The sequence below is a fragment of the Phascolarctos cinereus genome, unplaced genomic scaffold (genome assembly GCF_003287225.1).
Source record: "Phascolarctos cinereus isolate Bilbo 61053 unplaced genomic scaffold, phaCin_HiC Scaffold_726;HRSCAF=1367, whole genome shotgun sequence".
Taxonomy (NCBI): Eukaryota; Metazoa; Chordata; class Mammalia; order Diprotodontia; family Phascolarctidae; genus Phascolarctos; species Phascolarctos cinereus.
Window position 1 is genome coordinate 314,465,838 of NW_027556098.1, and position 17,800 is coordinate 314,483,637.

At 40.1% G+C, this 17,800-nt stretch overlaps 1 protein-coding gene across 1 annotated transcript in view; it reads left to right on the top strand.

Moving 5' to 3' along the window:
* MRPL48 (mitochondrial ribosomal protein L48) overlaps positions 1–11,636 on the top strand; it is a gene marked incomplete at its 5' end in the record, with an annotated part of 35,608 nt that extends 23,972 nt beyond the window's left edge. Inside the window, 3 exons of the mRNA XM_020989812.2 lie at positions 508–610; positions 3,790–3,879; positions 11,385–11,636. Coding sequence (XP_020845471.2) covers positions 508–610; positions 3,790–3,879; positions 11,385–11,459 — 268 coding nt within the window. The remainder of the gene's footprint in view (positions 1–507; positions 611–3,789; positions 3,880–11,384) is intronic.
* Positions 11,637–17,800: the final 6,164 nt, after the last annotated feature.

Genomic DNA, 17,800 nt, shown 5'->3' on the forward strand with positions numbered 1-17,800 from the left:
TAAGTGAAGTGAGTAGAACCAGGAGAACATTGTATATATACATTAACAGCCACATTGTGTGATGACTAACTTTGATCCACTTTTTAGTAATGCAAGGATCTAAGGCAAATCCAAAAGACTCATGATGGGAAATGCTGTTCATACCCAGAAAAAGAACTGTGGAGTCTGAATGTAGATCGAAGTATATTATTTGCTCTCTGTCTCTTTTTTTTTTATTTATTGTTGTTTCTTCTTTCTTCTGCTTCTCCTATTGGTTTTAATTCTTCTTTACAGCATAACTAATGTGAAAATAGGTTTAATATGAGTTTATGTGTAGAGCCTGTATTAAATTACATGCCATCTTGGGGTGGGGAGAGGGGAGTGATGGGAAGAAAATTTGGAACTCAAAATCTTACGGAAGTGAATGTTGGAAACTAAAAATAAATAAGCAAATTAATTAAAAAAAAAAAGGTATGCAGTTACTAAGTGGCCATGTAAATCTTTTGATGACTGAAACTGTTTCTGCAGCTATGCTCTGCCCACCAAGACCATGGAAGTATTTCAGATACAGGAGCAAAGCAACAAGATGTTCCTGGATTCAGTTCTTACCACCCATGAACGAGTGGTTCAGGTAAGCTGTTGGCATTGATGCCATTTCTGGGACTCTATCCAGACCAGATGCTTAGAGTAGACAGAAGCCAGAAGTCTGGTTCTTTTGAAGATTTTAATTCCAGCCGGCTGTTATGAGTCATTGCAGATGCTTCTAGCTCACCCATCCCATCCTACCTTCCTTTCTTTAAAACAAAAAAACATTATTGATGTCTTTTGTTTTTATATTACCTAGATTTCTCACTGTATCCCACCTCCTTCCTGAGATCCACCCTTTATAACAGAATTATTTTCTAAAAAGGAAAAAGAAAAAAAATTCAGCAAAACTGATCAACATATTAAAAGAATATGTGATAGGCAGTGCTTATACTCAGAATCCCTCACCTCTACAGAGTATCGGGGAAATTATCTTCTTGTAGCTTTTCCTTGCAACTAAGCTTTATCTTTATTATTTCTAAATATTCAGTTTCATTTTTGTGTGTGTGGTTGTTTTCCTCTCATTGTTATAGCTACTACATGCATATATATGTATGTATGTGTATGTATATATGTACATAATTACCCTGGTTCTGCTTACTTCACTTTGCATAAGTCCGTGTAAGTTTTTATGTACTTTTCTGTATTCATCCTGTCAATCTTGTCCTATAGGCACAATAATATTCCATTATATTCATGTACCACAGTTTATTTACTCTTACCCAACCAATCAGCATCCACTTTGTTTCCAGTTCTCTCCTGTCAAAAAGTAATGCTATCATTATTTTGGTGTATGTGGAGCCGTTCATTTTGGCAGTGCCCTCCTTGGTATATTCCAAGTGGTGTAATTGCTAGGTCAAATGGGATGGACATTTTAATCACTTCATTTGCATAATTCCACATTAATTTCCAAAATGGTTGTACCAATTCACAGCTCTACCAGCAATCCATTAGTATCCTTGACTTCCCACAACCCCGAAAATATTGACGACTCCCATCTTTTGGCACACATAAAAAATACAAGCTACTCAACATGGCATTTGAGATCATCCATAATCTGGGTGTAAATTACCTTTCCAAGACTTGTATGGTCTGATGCTGAGTGAAATGAGCAGAACCAAGAGAACTTTGTACACAATAACAGCCATGTTATATGATGACTAATATTGATAAACTTAACCCTTTTCAGCAATACAAGGATCTAAGACATCCCCAGAGGCCTCGTGATGGAAAATGTTATCCACATCCAAAGAAAGAACTATGGAAATTGAATCACTATCATTTTTTTTTCTCCTCTGTTGAGTTTTGTTTCCTCTTTCTAATGGTTCCTCCTATTGGTTTTATTTTTTACTTACAACTTCACTAATGTGAAAATATGTTTAATAGGAATGTAAATGTATAGCCTATATGAGATTGTGCGCTGTCTTGGGGGAGGGTGGTGAAAAGGAAGGGGGAGAAAAATTTTAAACTCAAAAGCATATGGAGGCGATTGTTGATAAATCAAAATAAATTGATAAAATTTTTAAAAAAGAGAAAAAGAAATTTAAAAAAAAAAGAAAATTGCCTTTCCAGACCTAGTTCATAATACCCTCATATTCCTTACATTTCAAACAAACTATACTTCTGCTGTATCCTAATCAAGATTAGCCTGATACCTAAATGTAAGTGTCCTCCAAGGCTCTGGCCTGGCCCTCTTCTCTTCTCCCTCTATCTTTTTCCCTTGGTTGATCTCATCAGCTCCCATGAATTAAATTATTATCTCTGTACAGATGATTCTCAAATCTGTTGAGCCATAACCTCTCTGCTGACCTCTCTACCAGCCTCCAGTCTTATATCTCCAATTGCCCATTAGAAATCTCAAACTGTATGGCCCATAAACATCTTGAATTCAACATGTCTGAAAAACTGAGTTCATTATCTTTCCCCCAAAACCCTTCTGTCTTCCAAACTTTCCTGTTACTATTGAGGGTACTACCATCTTCCCAGTCACACAGGTTCACAACTTGGCCGTCCCCTGTCCTCAATTCCTGTCTCTCACCTTCATATCCAATCAGTGACAAAGTTCTACCATTGCAACCTTCACAACTTCTTTTATGTATGCCCCCTTCTCCTCTGTGAACTATCTTCACTCCTGCCCCAAGTCTCTCCCAGCTCTGGCCCCTCTTCTACTCAGCTGTCAAAGTGATCTTCCTAAATAGCAGGTCTGACCATGTCATCCCTGCCTCCCCTCTCCCCCACCAGTCAACTCCCATGGCTCCCTATCATTTCCAGGGTCAAATATAAAATGTTCTATTTGGCTTTTAAAATTCTTTATGCCTTGTTTCTTCCTAACTTTTTACACTTTACTCTTTTCCATGTATTCTGTGATCCATTGACACTAGCATCTTTGCTATTCCTCACACAAGACACTTCGTCTCTGGACTCTGTTCATTTTTACTGGTTGTCTCTTTTGCTTGGAATGCTCTCCCTCTTTGTCTCAGCTTCCTGGCTTCCCTGGCTTCATTTAAATCTCAGCTCCAGTTCCACCTTCTGAAAGAAGCTTTTCCCAGGTTCCCCTTAAGCTAGCATCTTCCTTCTCAGATCATTTCCAACTTACCTTGCATATATCTTATTTGTGAAAAGCTTTTTTTATATTGACTGTGAGCTCCCTGAGGGCAGGAACTGTTTTGCCTTTCTTGTATCCCTAGCACCTATCACAGTGGCAGATAGTATGTACTTAATATATGCTAGTTGACCTGACTTGAAGTGGAAGTGGTCAGCCAGGTCATATTTTATGAAAAAAATAAAGGAAGATGGAAAACTGAAGAAAGGCAATTGGATTTGAGGAAAAATGGTTATCGGTGATCCCTAAGTTTCAGTAACCTGGCTCAGAGACAGAGTCAAGATGGCAGAGTGAGAGGAAAGGAACAATTCTCAGTAACAGACTCCTAAAGAGGTGGCAGGGAAAAAAGAGGCTAAGTATGAGAGGATAACAGAGAAGGAAATACACAGTTAACAGGCTGGAACCCATGGTGAGGAGCTTGCATTTTTTATGTGTGCCAAAAGATAGGAATAGTCAATATTTTAGGAGTTGTGAGAAGTCAGGGAACTAATGAATCACTGGTAGAGCTGTGAATTAGTACAACCATTTTGGAAGTGATGTGGAATTATGCAAATGAAGTGCCTAAAATGTCCATCCCATTTGACCTAGTAATTAACCCAGCTGGCTTTTCTTTTGGTTTACAGATCAGCAGTTTGAGTTCCACATTTGCAGCAATTTTCTTGGAAATTCTTCAAAGCAATCTGCCAGAAGGGGTCAACCTGTCAGTAAGGGAGGTAAGTGTGGGTTTCTAGAGGGACTTGATGAAAATAGATTTGTGTAGGTAAGCCTAGGTCCCCTAGTGGCTACCTGTGCTCTCAAAGTAGAAATCAAACTTAGGCCCAATTCTTAGCCTTTGGATGCTCAGGCCCAAGACAGTGCTGCTGGAAATGCCGCCTGATCCAGTGATGAGAACAGAGAACAGTCTTTGAAAAAAGCCTTTTGCACATGCAAGGCAACAATAGTTATTAAGCTGGAACCCTATAACATCCCATGCTGGGACACTTCCGTGAGAAAGGATAGGGCTGGACCCTGTTAGAGCATCCCATAGTTTCCCACAGACCCCAAACCTCCCTTAGAATCATAGACACCTAGAGCGGTAAAGGACCTCTAGGGCATGTAACCCACCCACTCACCTGGTACAGAAAGCCTGCACAGCCTTCTTGAACTACTCTTGGCTTGACCATTGCCACCCATAGGGAGCTCCATCCTTTCTGACTTCATCCTCTCCCTTGTGGAAGCAAGCTCATTACTAGAATATTCTTCTCATATTGAGCTGAAATCTGCCTCCTTTGACTGTCTCCCAAACTCTTAGTTTTCCATTTTCAACCTTTCAGTCAATAAGCATTTATTAAATGCCTGCTATGTGCCAGATGCTGTGTTGAGTAGTGGGGATGCAACAAGGAGCAAGAGTCCCTCTCTTCAAAGAGTTCACAATCTAAAGGGAGGGGGGTGATAAGCAAAGAAATAACAGGTTTATATACAAGGTAAATAGGAAATAACTTACAGAGGGAAGACGGCAGAATTAAGAGGGATTGGGAAAGGCTTCCTGTAGAAGATGGAATTTTAGTTGAGATTTGAACCACAGAGAGTCAGTCAGTAAACATATATTAGACACTTATTATCTGCCAGGCTCTGTGCTAAGCCCTGGTAATGCAAAGAAAGACAAAAGATAGCCCTTGCATTCAGTGAGCTCACAGTCTCATAGGGCTATTTAAAGATATAAGCAGGATAAAGGGAAGGCACTAGCATTACAGGAGACTGGGAAAGGCTTCTTTTGGAAGGTAGGATTTTAGCTAGATTTTGAGGGAGGCCAACAAGTGGGGATGAGAAGAGAGCTTTCTAGGTATGGGGGATGGCCAGTGAAAATGCCCAGAGTCAGGAGGTGGAGTAAGCTGTTTGAGGAACATCAGGGAAACCAATATCACAGGATCCAGGCGCACACATGGGTGAGGAAAGTGTAAGAAGATAGGAAAAGTAGGAAGGGGTCAGATTGTGCGGGGATTTGAATGTGCAGCGGGTTTTATATTTAATCTTGGAGATGGTGTGTCACCACAGGAACTGACTAGATGGGGGGTGAGGATGAGAGTGACATTGTCAGACCTGCACTTTAGGGAGATCATTTTGACAGTTGAGTAGATGATGGTTTGGAATGGGGAAGGACTTGTGCAGACAGACCCACTAGCAGGCTATTGCAGTAGTCCTGGTATGATGTGATAAGGGCCTGTACCAGGGTGGTAACAGTATCAGAAGAAAAAAGGGGGCACATATGAAAGATGTTGTGAAGGTAGAAATGATTTTGCCACTGACTGGATATGGGGGTGACAGAGAGGGAAGAGTTGAAGATGGACATTGGTTGCAGCCCTAGAGAGCTGGGAGGCTGTGGTGCTTCAACACTAATCAGTTTGAAAGGGGAGAATTTTGGGGGAAAAGATGATGAGTTCAGTTTTGGACATGTTGAGTTTGGTTAGGATGCCTCTGGGCTATCCAGTTTGAGGTGTCCAAAGGGCAGTTGGAGATATAAGACTGGAGGTTAGCAGAAAAGTTAGAGTTTGATAAGTGTATTTGAGAATCATCAGCATAGAGATAATAATTGAATCTCTGGGAGCTGAAATCACCAAGCAAAATAGGGAGAAAAGAAGAAGGCCCAGGGACCTTGAGGGGCACACACATTTAGCAAATGTGATCTAGAAAAAGATATAGCAGAGGAAACTGAGAAGTTACAGTCAGCTAGGAGAACCAGGATAGAGTACTGTCTTAAAAACTTAGAGGGAATTATCAGAGAGAGCAGGGTAACTGACAGTGGCCTTCTCAAGATGTTTGGCCATAAAAGGCAAGAGAAATGAGGGATGATAGCAGGGATGGATGGATGGATCAAGTAAGGGGCTTTTGAGGATGGGGAAGACATGGGGTATGTTTGTAGACAATAGAGAAGCAGTAATAGACAGGGAGAGACTGAAAGTTATTGAGAGGGTAAGGATGATTGGGGGGCAGTCTTTTGGAGAAGATAGGATGGAATGGGATTATTTGTGCATAAGGGTTTGCCTTGGCAATGAGAATAACTACCTCTTCATGTGAAACTGGAGTGAAGGAGTGATAGCGGTAGAAGGCATCTGGGTGATATGAGATAAGGAAAAAGGAAAAAGACAGGGCTATTAGCAAATTTCCTCAATTTTTTTCAGTAAAATATGAGGCAAGGTTCTCAGATGAGAATGGTGGGTAGGAAGGAGCCATAGGGGGTTTGAAAAGATTTATAAGAATCACTGTGGTGAGTGGGGATAATGAGTTAGAGAGGTAAGGATTACCTCTCTAATTAGAGATTACCTAATTAGAAAGGATTACCTAGCGGCAGTGAGGGCCCAGTTGAGATTATGAAACATAAATTTGTTGCAAACCCAGTCGGCATGGTTTTGTGATTTTCACTACCTGTATTCAGCATCAGGTGCATACAAGTGAAGGCAATTAATGCTGAGAGTGATCCAAGGATGAGGCTTGGCAGGGCAAAATCAGCAATATGAGAAGAGGCAAGGGATTCGAGAGAAGACTGTGTGGAGTTGACCTGGATCACTAAGGACTCAAGATGGGGAAGAGAAGAGAGTGTGGCTAGTATAAGGGATATGGCCTGGGATTGAGGGATTGGAGGTGATGGTGTGGAGGAAGAACAGAGTTTGGCTTTGGAAGGCAGGGGAAGAAGTGGAAAACCAATAGATTGTGATTAGATAAGGGAATTTCAGAGTTCATGAACCTGGAGGTGGTACATTTGTGGGTAATGGAAAAATCAAGGGTATGACCATCTCTGTGCATGTCTGGAATAGAGGAGTTGGTCATGGGAGATGACTAAGTTGAGGAATTGGTAGGTTAGGGTGTGAGAGAGAATATCAAAAATATATGTGGAAGTCCTTTAGTATGAGAGCAGGAGTTGGGGAGGAGAGAAAGATTGTGATTGAGGCTCTCATTGGGGAAGGAAAAGGGAGTGTCCTGGAGGTTGGTGAATGGCAGCTACCAGAATTTTGATTGGGTGGGTACTTATGGATTGAGTGAACCTCAAAGGAGTAGAGGTTACTAAGTGAGGAAAGCTCTTTGTAATCCCTAAAGAGCTTTAGAAATATGAGTTATTTTTATCTGAAGAGTTGTTTGATATAAGAAAAAATTTACTAACAATGAGAGCTCTCCAAATAAATGTGAAATGCACTGCTTCCACAGGTAGCGATTACCATCAGTGTTATGTGGACTCTGTCCAGAGTGTCACTGATTACCTGTCAGGAATGCTGTGGAGGAGATTCCTGTACACTCAGGGTTTAAAATACATGCATGCCCTCTAGGATCCCTCATGACTCTGAGATTGGATGATGCTGCAGTATTTTTCACTCTAAAGAAAGCCTGGCTTAGGTAGTCTCTAGAACTGTCCTTGATTAGAAGCAGGTGAGAAATCCTCTTGCAGAGGACACCTCAAATTTCTGTGGCACTTCATGGTCTCATAGTACTTTTTTCACAAATACCTTTAGCTAGTAGAATGATTATGCCCATTTTACAGAGAAAGAAACAAATTCAGAGGTTAAATTTACTTGCCCAAGTTCATATAGCTAGTAAGTGGGAGAGCCAGAACTTGAACCCAGATCTTCTGAGTCCAAGTCTAGCACTTTATCTTGATGCCTGTCGATCATGCTGATAGCTCATATTTAAACCCTGAAGGATTGGTAAAAGTCGTACTAATGACCACTCATATTTTAATAATATTTTAAAGTTTGCCCTCCCTGTATGATTGTTCTAGTTGTCTCTGTCCTTTTCTTGGCCTTCTTTTGCTCTTTAAAAAAATCATTGATGCTTTTTTCTTTCTTTTATTATTATCACTACCACTCTCCTGTACTAACTCCAACTCTTTCCCTCCTCAAGAAAAAAAAAATCAGAGTTTTTCTTGTAACAAATAAAAATAGTTAGGCAAAATGCATCCACACATTGACTGAAACCATATATCTTATTCTGCACCTTTATTCCATCATTTCTTTGGCAGGAAGTGAGAAATGTGATTCAGCAATAGTCTTCTAGAATCGTTATTGGTCATTGCATTTTTCATTGTTCTGAAGCTTTTCAAAATTGTTTTCTTTTACAATGAATTGCCAGTGTATAAAAATGTTTTCCTGGTTCTTCTTATTTTACTGTTTATACAACTCTTTATGCCTTAGTATTTATTGTAAAGATGCCTTGTAAGGATGGAGAATATACGTATTTATTGGGGTTTCTATTCAGTAATTAGTAATGGGCTATCAGATCTCATTGTTTCAAAATTCTCTTTAGTTCCTTACTTTCTTATATATCTTCCTGTTAGAAGTGTTTATATCTGAAAGGCGCACATTGGAGTCCCCAGCAATTAATATTTTATTCTCTATTTTCTACCCTAGTTCTATTAGTTTTTTCTTTGAGTATTTAAATGTTATACCATTTGGTGTATATATTTGATGTGAATATTGTTTCATTATCTGTGACGCAGACCCTGTTGTTCTACAGCTCACCCCACTGCTTTTCTTGTTCTGCTTCCTGGAGCCAAGCAGACAGAACCTAATCCCTCTTCTCCATGACAGTCCTTCAAATACATCCAGACAATTATTTTGTTTCACTTAAGTCTTCAGGCTAAACATTCCCAGTTCTTTCAACCAATCATCTTTCAACCCCTTCCCCCCTCATTTTATAGATGAGGAAAATGAATACCAGAGAGTTTAAGTTAATTGCCTAACGATCATTATAACACAACCAAGCTTTGAATCCAGATCCTCAGCACCCAATCCAGCTCTGTTTCCATTGTACCATGTTGGGTACAGTTAGTGAGTTGAAACAGTTTCTAGCCAGATGCTGTGGCTGACTCCTGGTTTCTTCTCCATCCAAACAGACCAGCCCTATTCCTTTATCTGTTTTTTTTATCTTGGGTCTGTCACTGTCATTTATGGCTAAAACTTCGAAATTCCCTTTCATGACCAGAATCAGACTAATAGGATTTGAACCCAGGTCTTCTGACCTTTAAATCCAGTGGTCCTTCCACTATCTTGTGGTGGGTAGTTCTGAAAATGTTTGTGCTAAGGCCCAGTACCAAGCACAGAGCATTGTGCAAGGGAGGTGCTTAACAAATGTTTGTTGAAAAGTAAGCGTGTTCTCTCCACTGGGAGTTTTTCAGTTATTTCAGTACAGAATATGAAGAATTGGGCTGACTTCTATGGGGCCTTTCCTCAACCTCTCAGCAACCTCAGAAACTTGTCTGTTGGTGGTTTGAAGAGCTGGCTGTATTAACTGTAATCCCCATATGTTAAAACAGCGCTGCCCAGGTTTTCCATGTGTTGTTAATTGATGCTTCACCAGGGGGTCTAGAGACCTGAATTAGTAACTTTTGGAGCACGACGAGTTACTTGATACCTGCAGAAAGAACCTGGGGGAAAGGTGCTTATATTTCACAGATCTGTGAATGCATCAGTGTGGGCACTGCTTTCACTGGTACAGATTCAACTCTCTTCCTCCTTAGATGATTTCGTGAGTTGCTGTAACCAAAAAAACAAAACAAAACATTCCATAATGTCTAATCCTCTCGTGATGACTCTCTTTAATTTCTTTCTTCAGATCAGAAAATATTTGTAAAGCACTTGGCACAGTGCTGAGCACATAGTAGACACTTAATAAATGTTTGCTTCCTTTCCCTCCTCCCTCTCCTCCCTCTTTTGGAATTTGGATAATAGACTCTCAGTCTGTTGCTGGGTCTGCAATCAAAGCATAGTTCATATTTAATATAGAGATGAAAGTCCAGGGTCATCTCCCTACCATAATGAGTCCTTGTAAGAGGACTTCATATAGGAAGTCTTTACCCCACCTTCCAATTAAGGAGGGCAATTATTCTCCCTTGGGCACCTCCCAGTCAGAGAGTTTTAAATTTCCTTTTATCAGTTACATTCTAGAACAACTTTTCCTCTTCAGCAAACTTCATCTCCTTTGATTTTGAAACAGTAGAAAGAGCACTGGACTAGAGTTGGGAGGCCTGAGATTAAGTCTAGGTTCCCACATATGCTAGTTGGGTGACTCTGGACAATTTGTGTTCCCATTTGGGTAGAAATTTTCTCATAAAAAGAGCCTAAATGGTCCACACACTACCCACCTGACAGGGCTGTTGTGAGGAAAAGACTTTATGGCACAAGAGTTATAAAAATAGCTTTGCTTAGATAAGTATAGATAGCTCTTGTGTAATAGGTCTTATGCATACATACCATTAAGTGCTATGGGGATGGGAGGTCTTATTGCTCTCCTGCCTGGGCCTGGCAGATTTGTTTGCACTGTAGAAGAAATGTGGAGGGGCTTCAGCTGAGAGAAAGAGTACTGCTGGTAGAAATTAATGCCACTGATACTGGGAGGGTGTTTATATTTTTTGATATACATCTGAGTTCCAAGCATTTATCAAATACTAAATTAACTGTCATGGAGCTCTTTGAGGTAGTGTACTGGCAGATATGATTGCAGTAAAGAAAGAGATTCCATTAGGAGCAGAATTGCCTTGTGTAGCCCTAAAGGGCAGAACCAGGAGGAATGGAGAGAAGTCATATTCAACTGAGTATCAGGAAGACCTGCTCCATAATGGATTGGGCTGCCTCGAGAAGCCCTGAACTCCCCCTGAAAGCATATAAACAGGGCTGGATGATCCACTGTCAGGGGGCTGAAGAGGAGATTCTTGCACTGGAAGTAAGAGTAGAGTGGGTTGGCTAGATGACCTTCCATTTCTGCAGTTCTTTGAATGGCACAAAACTATCCCAAGCATAGTGGTCACTACCCAGGGCAAAGAAAGCAGATTTTCTTTGATATGGAGCATTTCTGAGGAAAGAAACAGGTTAGCATAATAGAAAGAACCCTTGCCTTGAAGTCATGTGACTGTGATTCTGATCCTGGCACCTTTTTAAATTCACTTTATGTTTCTTAGCCTCAGTTCCTCTTCTATAAAATAGACTAATATTTGCCCCACTTTCATCAGGGCTACTTTGTGAGGAAAGTACTTTGTAAACTGCAAGTTGTCATAGAAATGGGAGCTATTTATTACGATTATTGAGGAATTGTGTGTTATTACTAGACCATCATCTTCATTATTAGCAAACTATTATTATTTAATTCATTATTATTTGGGGGCAACTGTGAGCTACCGTTATTATGAGGGATCTTGTGAGTGGTGATGATGATAACTTTAAGGAGAATAATGCCTATTTTTCTTCCCCTTCTCCAGCACACTGAGGAGGCTTACAAAGGAAGGTTCAAAGCTCGGCCAGAACTGGAAGAATTATTGGCCAAAATGAACTAAGAGATGGTGGACATATTTGAAGAACCTGCTGAATAAATGGATTTCTGCTGAGTTACAAGATTGAAATAGTAAATATGGACTCTTAGAGACCTTCAGCTTCTGTTCCCTCAGCCAGAGAGCCACCAGTTTCCTCCACTGATTGTGTATATTGTTTGTAAATAAAACTTTTTACTTTGAGCCAGTGAGATTGCTGTCAGTTTAATGTAAACAATTATAGATGCTATAATTGGCTTCCTTACATGAGCATGTGAAGATCTGCCCAATCCTACATGGCTTCCTTGATGGGATTTTACCTTTTTTGTGGCATAGGATCTCAGAGTCAGGAAGGGCCTCAGAGAGCATCTGGTCCAGCCGGTACCTAAGCAAGAACCCCCCTCAAATATTTCTGAATAGTGGTCATGTAGCCACCACTTGAGGATGTCAGGTGATAGGAACTCACTGCCTACTAAGGTATCTTCTTCCTCTTCTGGACATCTTTGTCAATGAGGATATTTTACCCAATATTGATTCCTTCCAGTTCTTACCCCTCAGAGAATGAAGAATGAGTTTAATCCCTCTTCCCCCTGATAGTCATTCACATACTTGAAGACAGCTAACATATCTTAGCCACCCCCTCTCCCTCAGTCTTCTCTCATCCAGGTTAAGTATCTTTGGTTTCTTCAACTAAAATCCATTTTGACAGCTTCCAAGCAGGAAGGCTTTCCTGGAGAGCTGTGCTTTCCTGGGATAAACAAAAGATTTTTTTTCCATCAGTGTTTATCCAGCTGAAGTTTCCTTCTGAAATCCTTTTCTAAAGGGAAGAATCCTCTTTAAAATGTAAATCATTAAACTTATATAGACTAGAGAAAATGAGATAGGTAGGGGGCAGGGCAGGAACATGAGCACTGTATTCAAATTTTTGAAGGGTTGTCATAAAGCAAAGAGAAAAGGTACTTTAACAGCTACAAGAACCTTGAACTTTCCCCTATACCCACCACCATCTCACCCCAAAGGACTCTCCACACGTCTTTTGTGAGAAATTATTGTTAATAACCAATATCTTGGGGAGATTCAGAAGCTCTCCCTTTTTTCTAAATTCCTCATTTTAAAAAGTTCCCTTTTCTTGAAGCACATTACTGATTATGAGATTTCTCTAGATCTTGGTCAGACCCCACCCAACCTTGAATTTAATCTAGGGTAGGGAAGCCCATTGTGTTCTACTCAAACTTGAGTGGAGACTGATCCTTTTGTCTAGATAGCCTAGGCTGGGAATGGGCGGAGTAGAGAGAATTTCTCTGCCTGGGATCACTCTCAGCCCCCTCCCCCCCAATGAAAAGGGCATATTCTTTGAATTGATAGCCTAAAGCTATGGGTGGGCTGGTGTAGAGATACTTTCCCTATCCAAGAGATACTTAGCTCTTCATTTTAATATAGCCTCCCTCCAATCATGTTAACATTAGATTTGATTGCTGTTTGTTCCTTGGTCTAAGAGAGATGGCCAAATGGCCATCCTTTTGTCAATAACCTGCAGGCTGCCTTAATAAAATGGTTAAATTACCTAGAAATTGTCTCTCAGACCTTTTTAAACTTTACACTTTTTCATTGACTTGAATGGGATGGAATTTGTTTGCCCCATGGCAACTACTAGTGCTCATGCCAGCTTGCTTGTTTTTGGTGGCATGGAAAGCTTCACCACCCAATGCAGAAGGAGGCCTGCTTCTCACCTACCTCTGTGCCTCTGCATTATGTGTGATATTAACATGGGGCATGCTGAGCTTTTAACAATCCCAAGCTGCTTCCCAGTGCAAAGACCCATCTTTTCAACACATTCTGCTGTTGTGGCCCCCAGGGAAAAAAAGTAGGACCAGGATCACAGATTATCTGAGTTGGAAGGGACATCATAAATCATGTAGTTCTAACTCTACTGAACAAGTATCCTTTATCTATGGTGTACTCTAAAAGTAGTCATCCAAACTATTCTTGACCTTCAGTGATGGGAATCTTTAGGAATGCTGTAGAAGATATTCCTAGATCGGGCAAAATTTTGGACTAGATAATCTCTGAGGCACCCCCCCCCCATTTGTGCCTTTACCTTTTGTTTATTCAGTTTTCTTAAAGTGGGACAGACATGTACAGAGTTCAAGTTGCATTTATCACTATCTCTGCCAGTGAACACAATCCAGGCTTTTTTTCCCCCTCTCTCTTATTGATTCTAAAGGCAACTGCACAGAGTTGAAATTACCTCTGGAGAATTTCCTGATATTTCTTCTTGTTGTTGTTGATATTAGTATTGGCATCTCAGTACTTTAATGGATTTGTGATCTCTTGGCTATGGATATCATCTTCTAACATGCAAATCATAGCCCATCCTGGTGATTCTTGTCCTCATTCTTTCACAGATCTTCCAACATATTAGAGGGTTTCCTCTAGGTTTATTTTTACATTTTAAGGGTATCTACAGAGCTTTCAGGCTCTTCATCTGATCATCCAACTGCATGCCATATGCTGGACAGTATTTTTTGCTCACTTAAATTTTCCTGTATGGAAAACAATGTATAAACTGATCTCTTCTGAATGCTCATGGATCTCATGAAGGAAGCCCTGTAATGTTCTGGTGCTTGATGCAATCAGCACAATATTGTCTACTCATAGGTGAATCAGGAGGAAGCTACAAACTATAAGTAATCCCTATTCCATTGGACTATACTCCAAGTGTGTCAAACAACTGGCCCACAGGCCACCTGCAACCCACAACACTCTTGAGTGAAGTCTAAACCAGATTAAAATATGATTAGTGAATATCTAGTAAAATCCAATAAAACATAAATTATGCTACATTTTAAAACTAAGTCAATACATGCCCCGCAGGGATCCTTTTTCGACACCACCGTCATACAAGATGAACCTCATGACAGTGCCAGCACCTTTGGGAAGCATCCATCTCCTTGTTTTATGCCTCACTTTACATTAGTAATCAGAAGGCCATTTAACAAAGTTATCCTATGGTTACATTCTGTGTAACCTTAATACATTCAGGAGAGAGTTAATGTTGGAGGAGAGCCTTTAAAATTGTATTTTGTTCTACTGAGTCAAGTGCTTTTTTGCAGTCAAACAAGAAACACAGGAGAATTTTATATTCACCGCACCTACCAGTTAATTGGAACATTATCAAGTTAAGAACTGCTACAAAAAAAATTTGTAATCTCAGGGAGGTGGGGGGAAAGGAGGGAGGAAGGGAAAGATAGAATTTGGAATTCAAAACTTTAAATAAAAATGTTTTTTTAAATTTGTAAAAGTTTTTCTGTGCTTTTCTTATATTTTTCATTAATATCTTCAATATAAATATAAAGGGTTTTCATAAAGATTTTGTAAAGATGAGAAATTCACTGATTCCTTTGGCTAGGTTTTCATGGCCCATTGGTTCTCTTATTTGGTTGCTCCTCATTCTTCTTTGTTGGATCTTCCTCCAGACAATTAGTCAGCAAACATTTATTAAGTCTTTACTATGTACCGGTACTTTGCTAAGTGCTGGGGATAGAAAGAAAGACCAAAACACTTCCTGCCCTCAAGGAGTTCACAGTCTAAAGAGGGAAACATTTAAATAACTTTATACATATAAGATACATACAGAGTGAATGGAAAATAATCTCAGACAGAAAAACACTGGCAACTGTGGGGGATCATGAAAAGCTTCCTGAAGAAGCTTGGATCTAACATAAGTCTTGAAGGTAGCCAGGTAAGGTCAGAGGCAAAGGTGACTAGGGAGAGCATTGGGGAACAGCCTTTCAGTGCAAAAACATGGAGTCCAAGAGATGGTAGGCCAGTGTTGCTGAATCATAGAGTTCATGGAGGGGAATAAAGTGTAAGAAGGTTGGGAAGTTAGGAAGGGGCTAGGTTATGAAGAGCTTTAAATGCCAAAAAGAGGGTTTTATATTTTATATTCATCCTAGAAGTAATAAAGAGCCATTGTAGTTTATTGGTATGAAAGGGTGATGTGGTGATGAGACCTATGCTTTAGGAAAGTCAGTTTGCAGATGAATGGAGGATGGCCCAGAGTAGAAAAAGACTTGAGGAAGGGGTGCCAACTCGACTAGAGCACTACTGCAGGAGTCCAAGTGAGAGGTAATGAGCCTGAACAAGGATTGTGGCTCAGAAGTAGAGAGACTAAGATGTAATTGAAAGATTTTGTGAAGGTAGAAAAAAGATTTGGTAACAGATTGGTTATGTGCAATGAATGTGACTGAGAAGATGAGGATGACACCAAGATTTTGAGCCTAGATGCCTGGGAAGATGGTCGTGCCCTCAACAGCAATTAGAATGTTTAGAAGAGGAGAGGGTTTCAAGGGAAAGAAAATGAATTCTATTTTGGATATAGTAAGCTTGAAATGTCTTTGAGACATTCAATTTGAGATGTCCAAAAGATAGCTGGTGATGTGAAACTGGAGCTCAGGTGAGAGGACAGGGTTGGATAAACAGATCTGAGAACCATCTGCATAGAAATGATAATTGAATTCATGGGAAGTGATAAGATCCTGAAGGAAGACAGTATACAATGAGAAGCAGAGAGGGTCCAGAATAGACCCCTGGGAGACACCCACAGTTAGTATACATGACATGGATAAGAAACTAGCAAAAGAGACAGTATCAGACTCAGACAAAGGAAAACTAGGAGAGAACAGTGTCAAGAAAACCCAGAGAGAGAAAAGAATCCAGGAGAAAAAGGTAAGCAACAGGGTCAAACGCTGCATACAGTCAAGGATGAGGATTAAGAAAAGGTTATTAGATTTGACAATTAACAAATCATTGGTAACTTTGGAGAGGGCAGATTACAAATAGAATTCAATGAAAGAAAGGAAGTAGAAGAATGGAACAGCTTTCTCAAGGACTATAGTGGGGGTGATAGGATCAAGTGAAGATTTTTTTTAGGATGAGGGAGACATGGCAGTATTTGTAGGGAATAGGAGAGAAACCAATGTGTAATAACAGATTAAAGATAAGAGACAGTGAGAATGACAGTAAGGGAAATTTTCTGGAAAAGATGAGATAGGTTAGGATCAAGGATAGAAGTGGAAGAGATAATGGGAAAATATATCTAAATGATGAGAGATAAAGGAGGGTAAAAGAGGGAGCCCAAGGCAAATGGCTCCAGTTTTCTTTGGTGAAATATGAAGTAAGGTCTTCAATTGAGAGGGTATGGGCAGGAGAAATAACAAGATTTGGAACAACTGGTGTGGAGAGTGAGATAGTGAATTGATTAGAGAAGAGCAAATCATTGCTTGGGGTAGTGATTAGATAAATATGTAGTGGACCCAGTTGTTATGGGTCCCTCCTCCAAACAAGCATTTAGATAAAAGCACCTTCACTGCACTATTTTAAGAACTCAACAATCATTACAAAACTTACAAGGGAATACTAGTGAGAGCAAGGTCTGCATTTTGCCTCAGAGACATGATCTGGCAAAGTCACTCATTCTAAAACCTTGCTGCGAGAATAGGAAAGGAGCAGCAGCAACTACTGGCGATGACATAATGGTGAGAACCAAAAGGGACATTACTGTCTGAACAGTGGTCACCTATTGAAATACTGTTTTCTCTACTTGTCTTTAATTTTCAGGGCTTCCCCATCTTGCTCTGTGGCCTACAGCCAAGAATGTTCACATCTCAAAGGACTGGATTAGATTCATCCAGCAGATGCAATGGAAGGAGCCTTGGCCAGAAAGTCAGGACACCTGGGTTCAAGTACTGGCTCTGACCTTGAGTCACAATAGTCAAGTCATTTCCCTTCTCTGGGCTTCAAATTCTGCCTCTATTTAGTGAAGAATCTGAGCTAGATAATCTCTTATGGTTTCTTCCAGCTTGGAAAGTCTATATCCTAAGGTCTCTCCCAAGTTATAGGATCATTAGTTGGAAGTGACCTTGGAGGCCATTTAGTTAAAACTATTTTATGGATGAGGAAACTATGACCGAAAAGAGGTTAAATCACTTGCTCAAGGACACTTATATATTAACTGGCAAGGATGGAATGGAGCCCAAGTTCTTGGACTCCAAATTCAGCATTCTTTCTATTCCAGCATGCTAGCAGGCTCTGATATCCTATGTCCTAAAATCCCTTCCAGATCTGACATTCTATTTTTTTTAATGTTCCTTCTCTATTATAGGTTCTTTGTTATGATATGTGTTCTTAGGCCCCCTCAAGCTCTGACATTCCAAGCTCTTTATTCTAAGGTTCTCTATGACTCTGCCAGGTTTTGTAAGATGCAACACATCTGAAGATTTTCTTCAGAACCCTGACAATATGAATGAGGAGAGTGGACTTCCATGTGTTGGTTCTAATATAATAGTTCACCTTTATATAATGCTTTA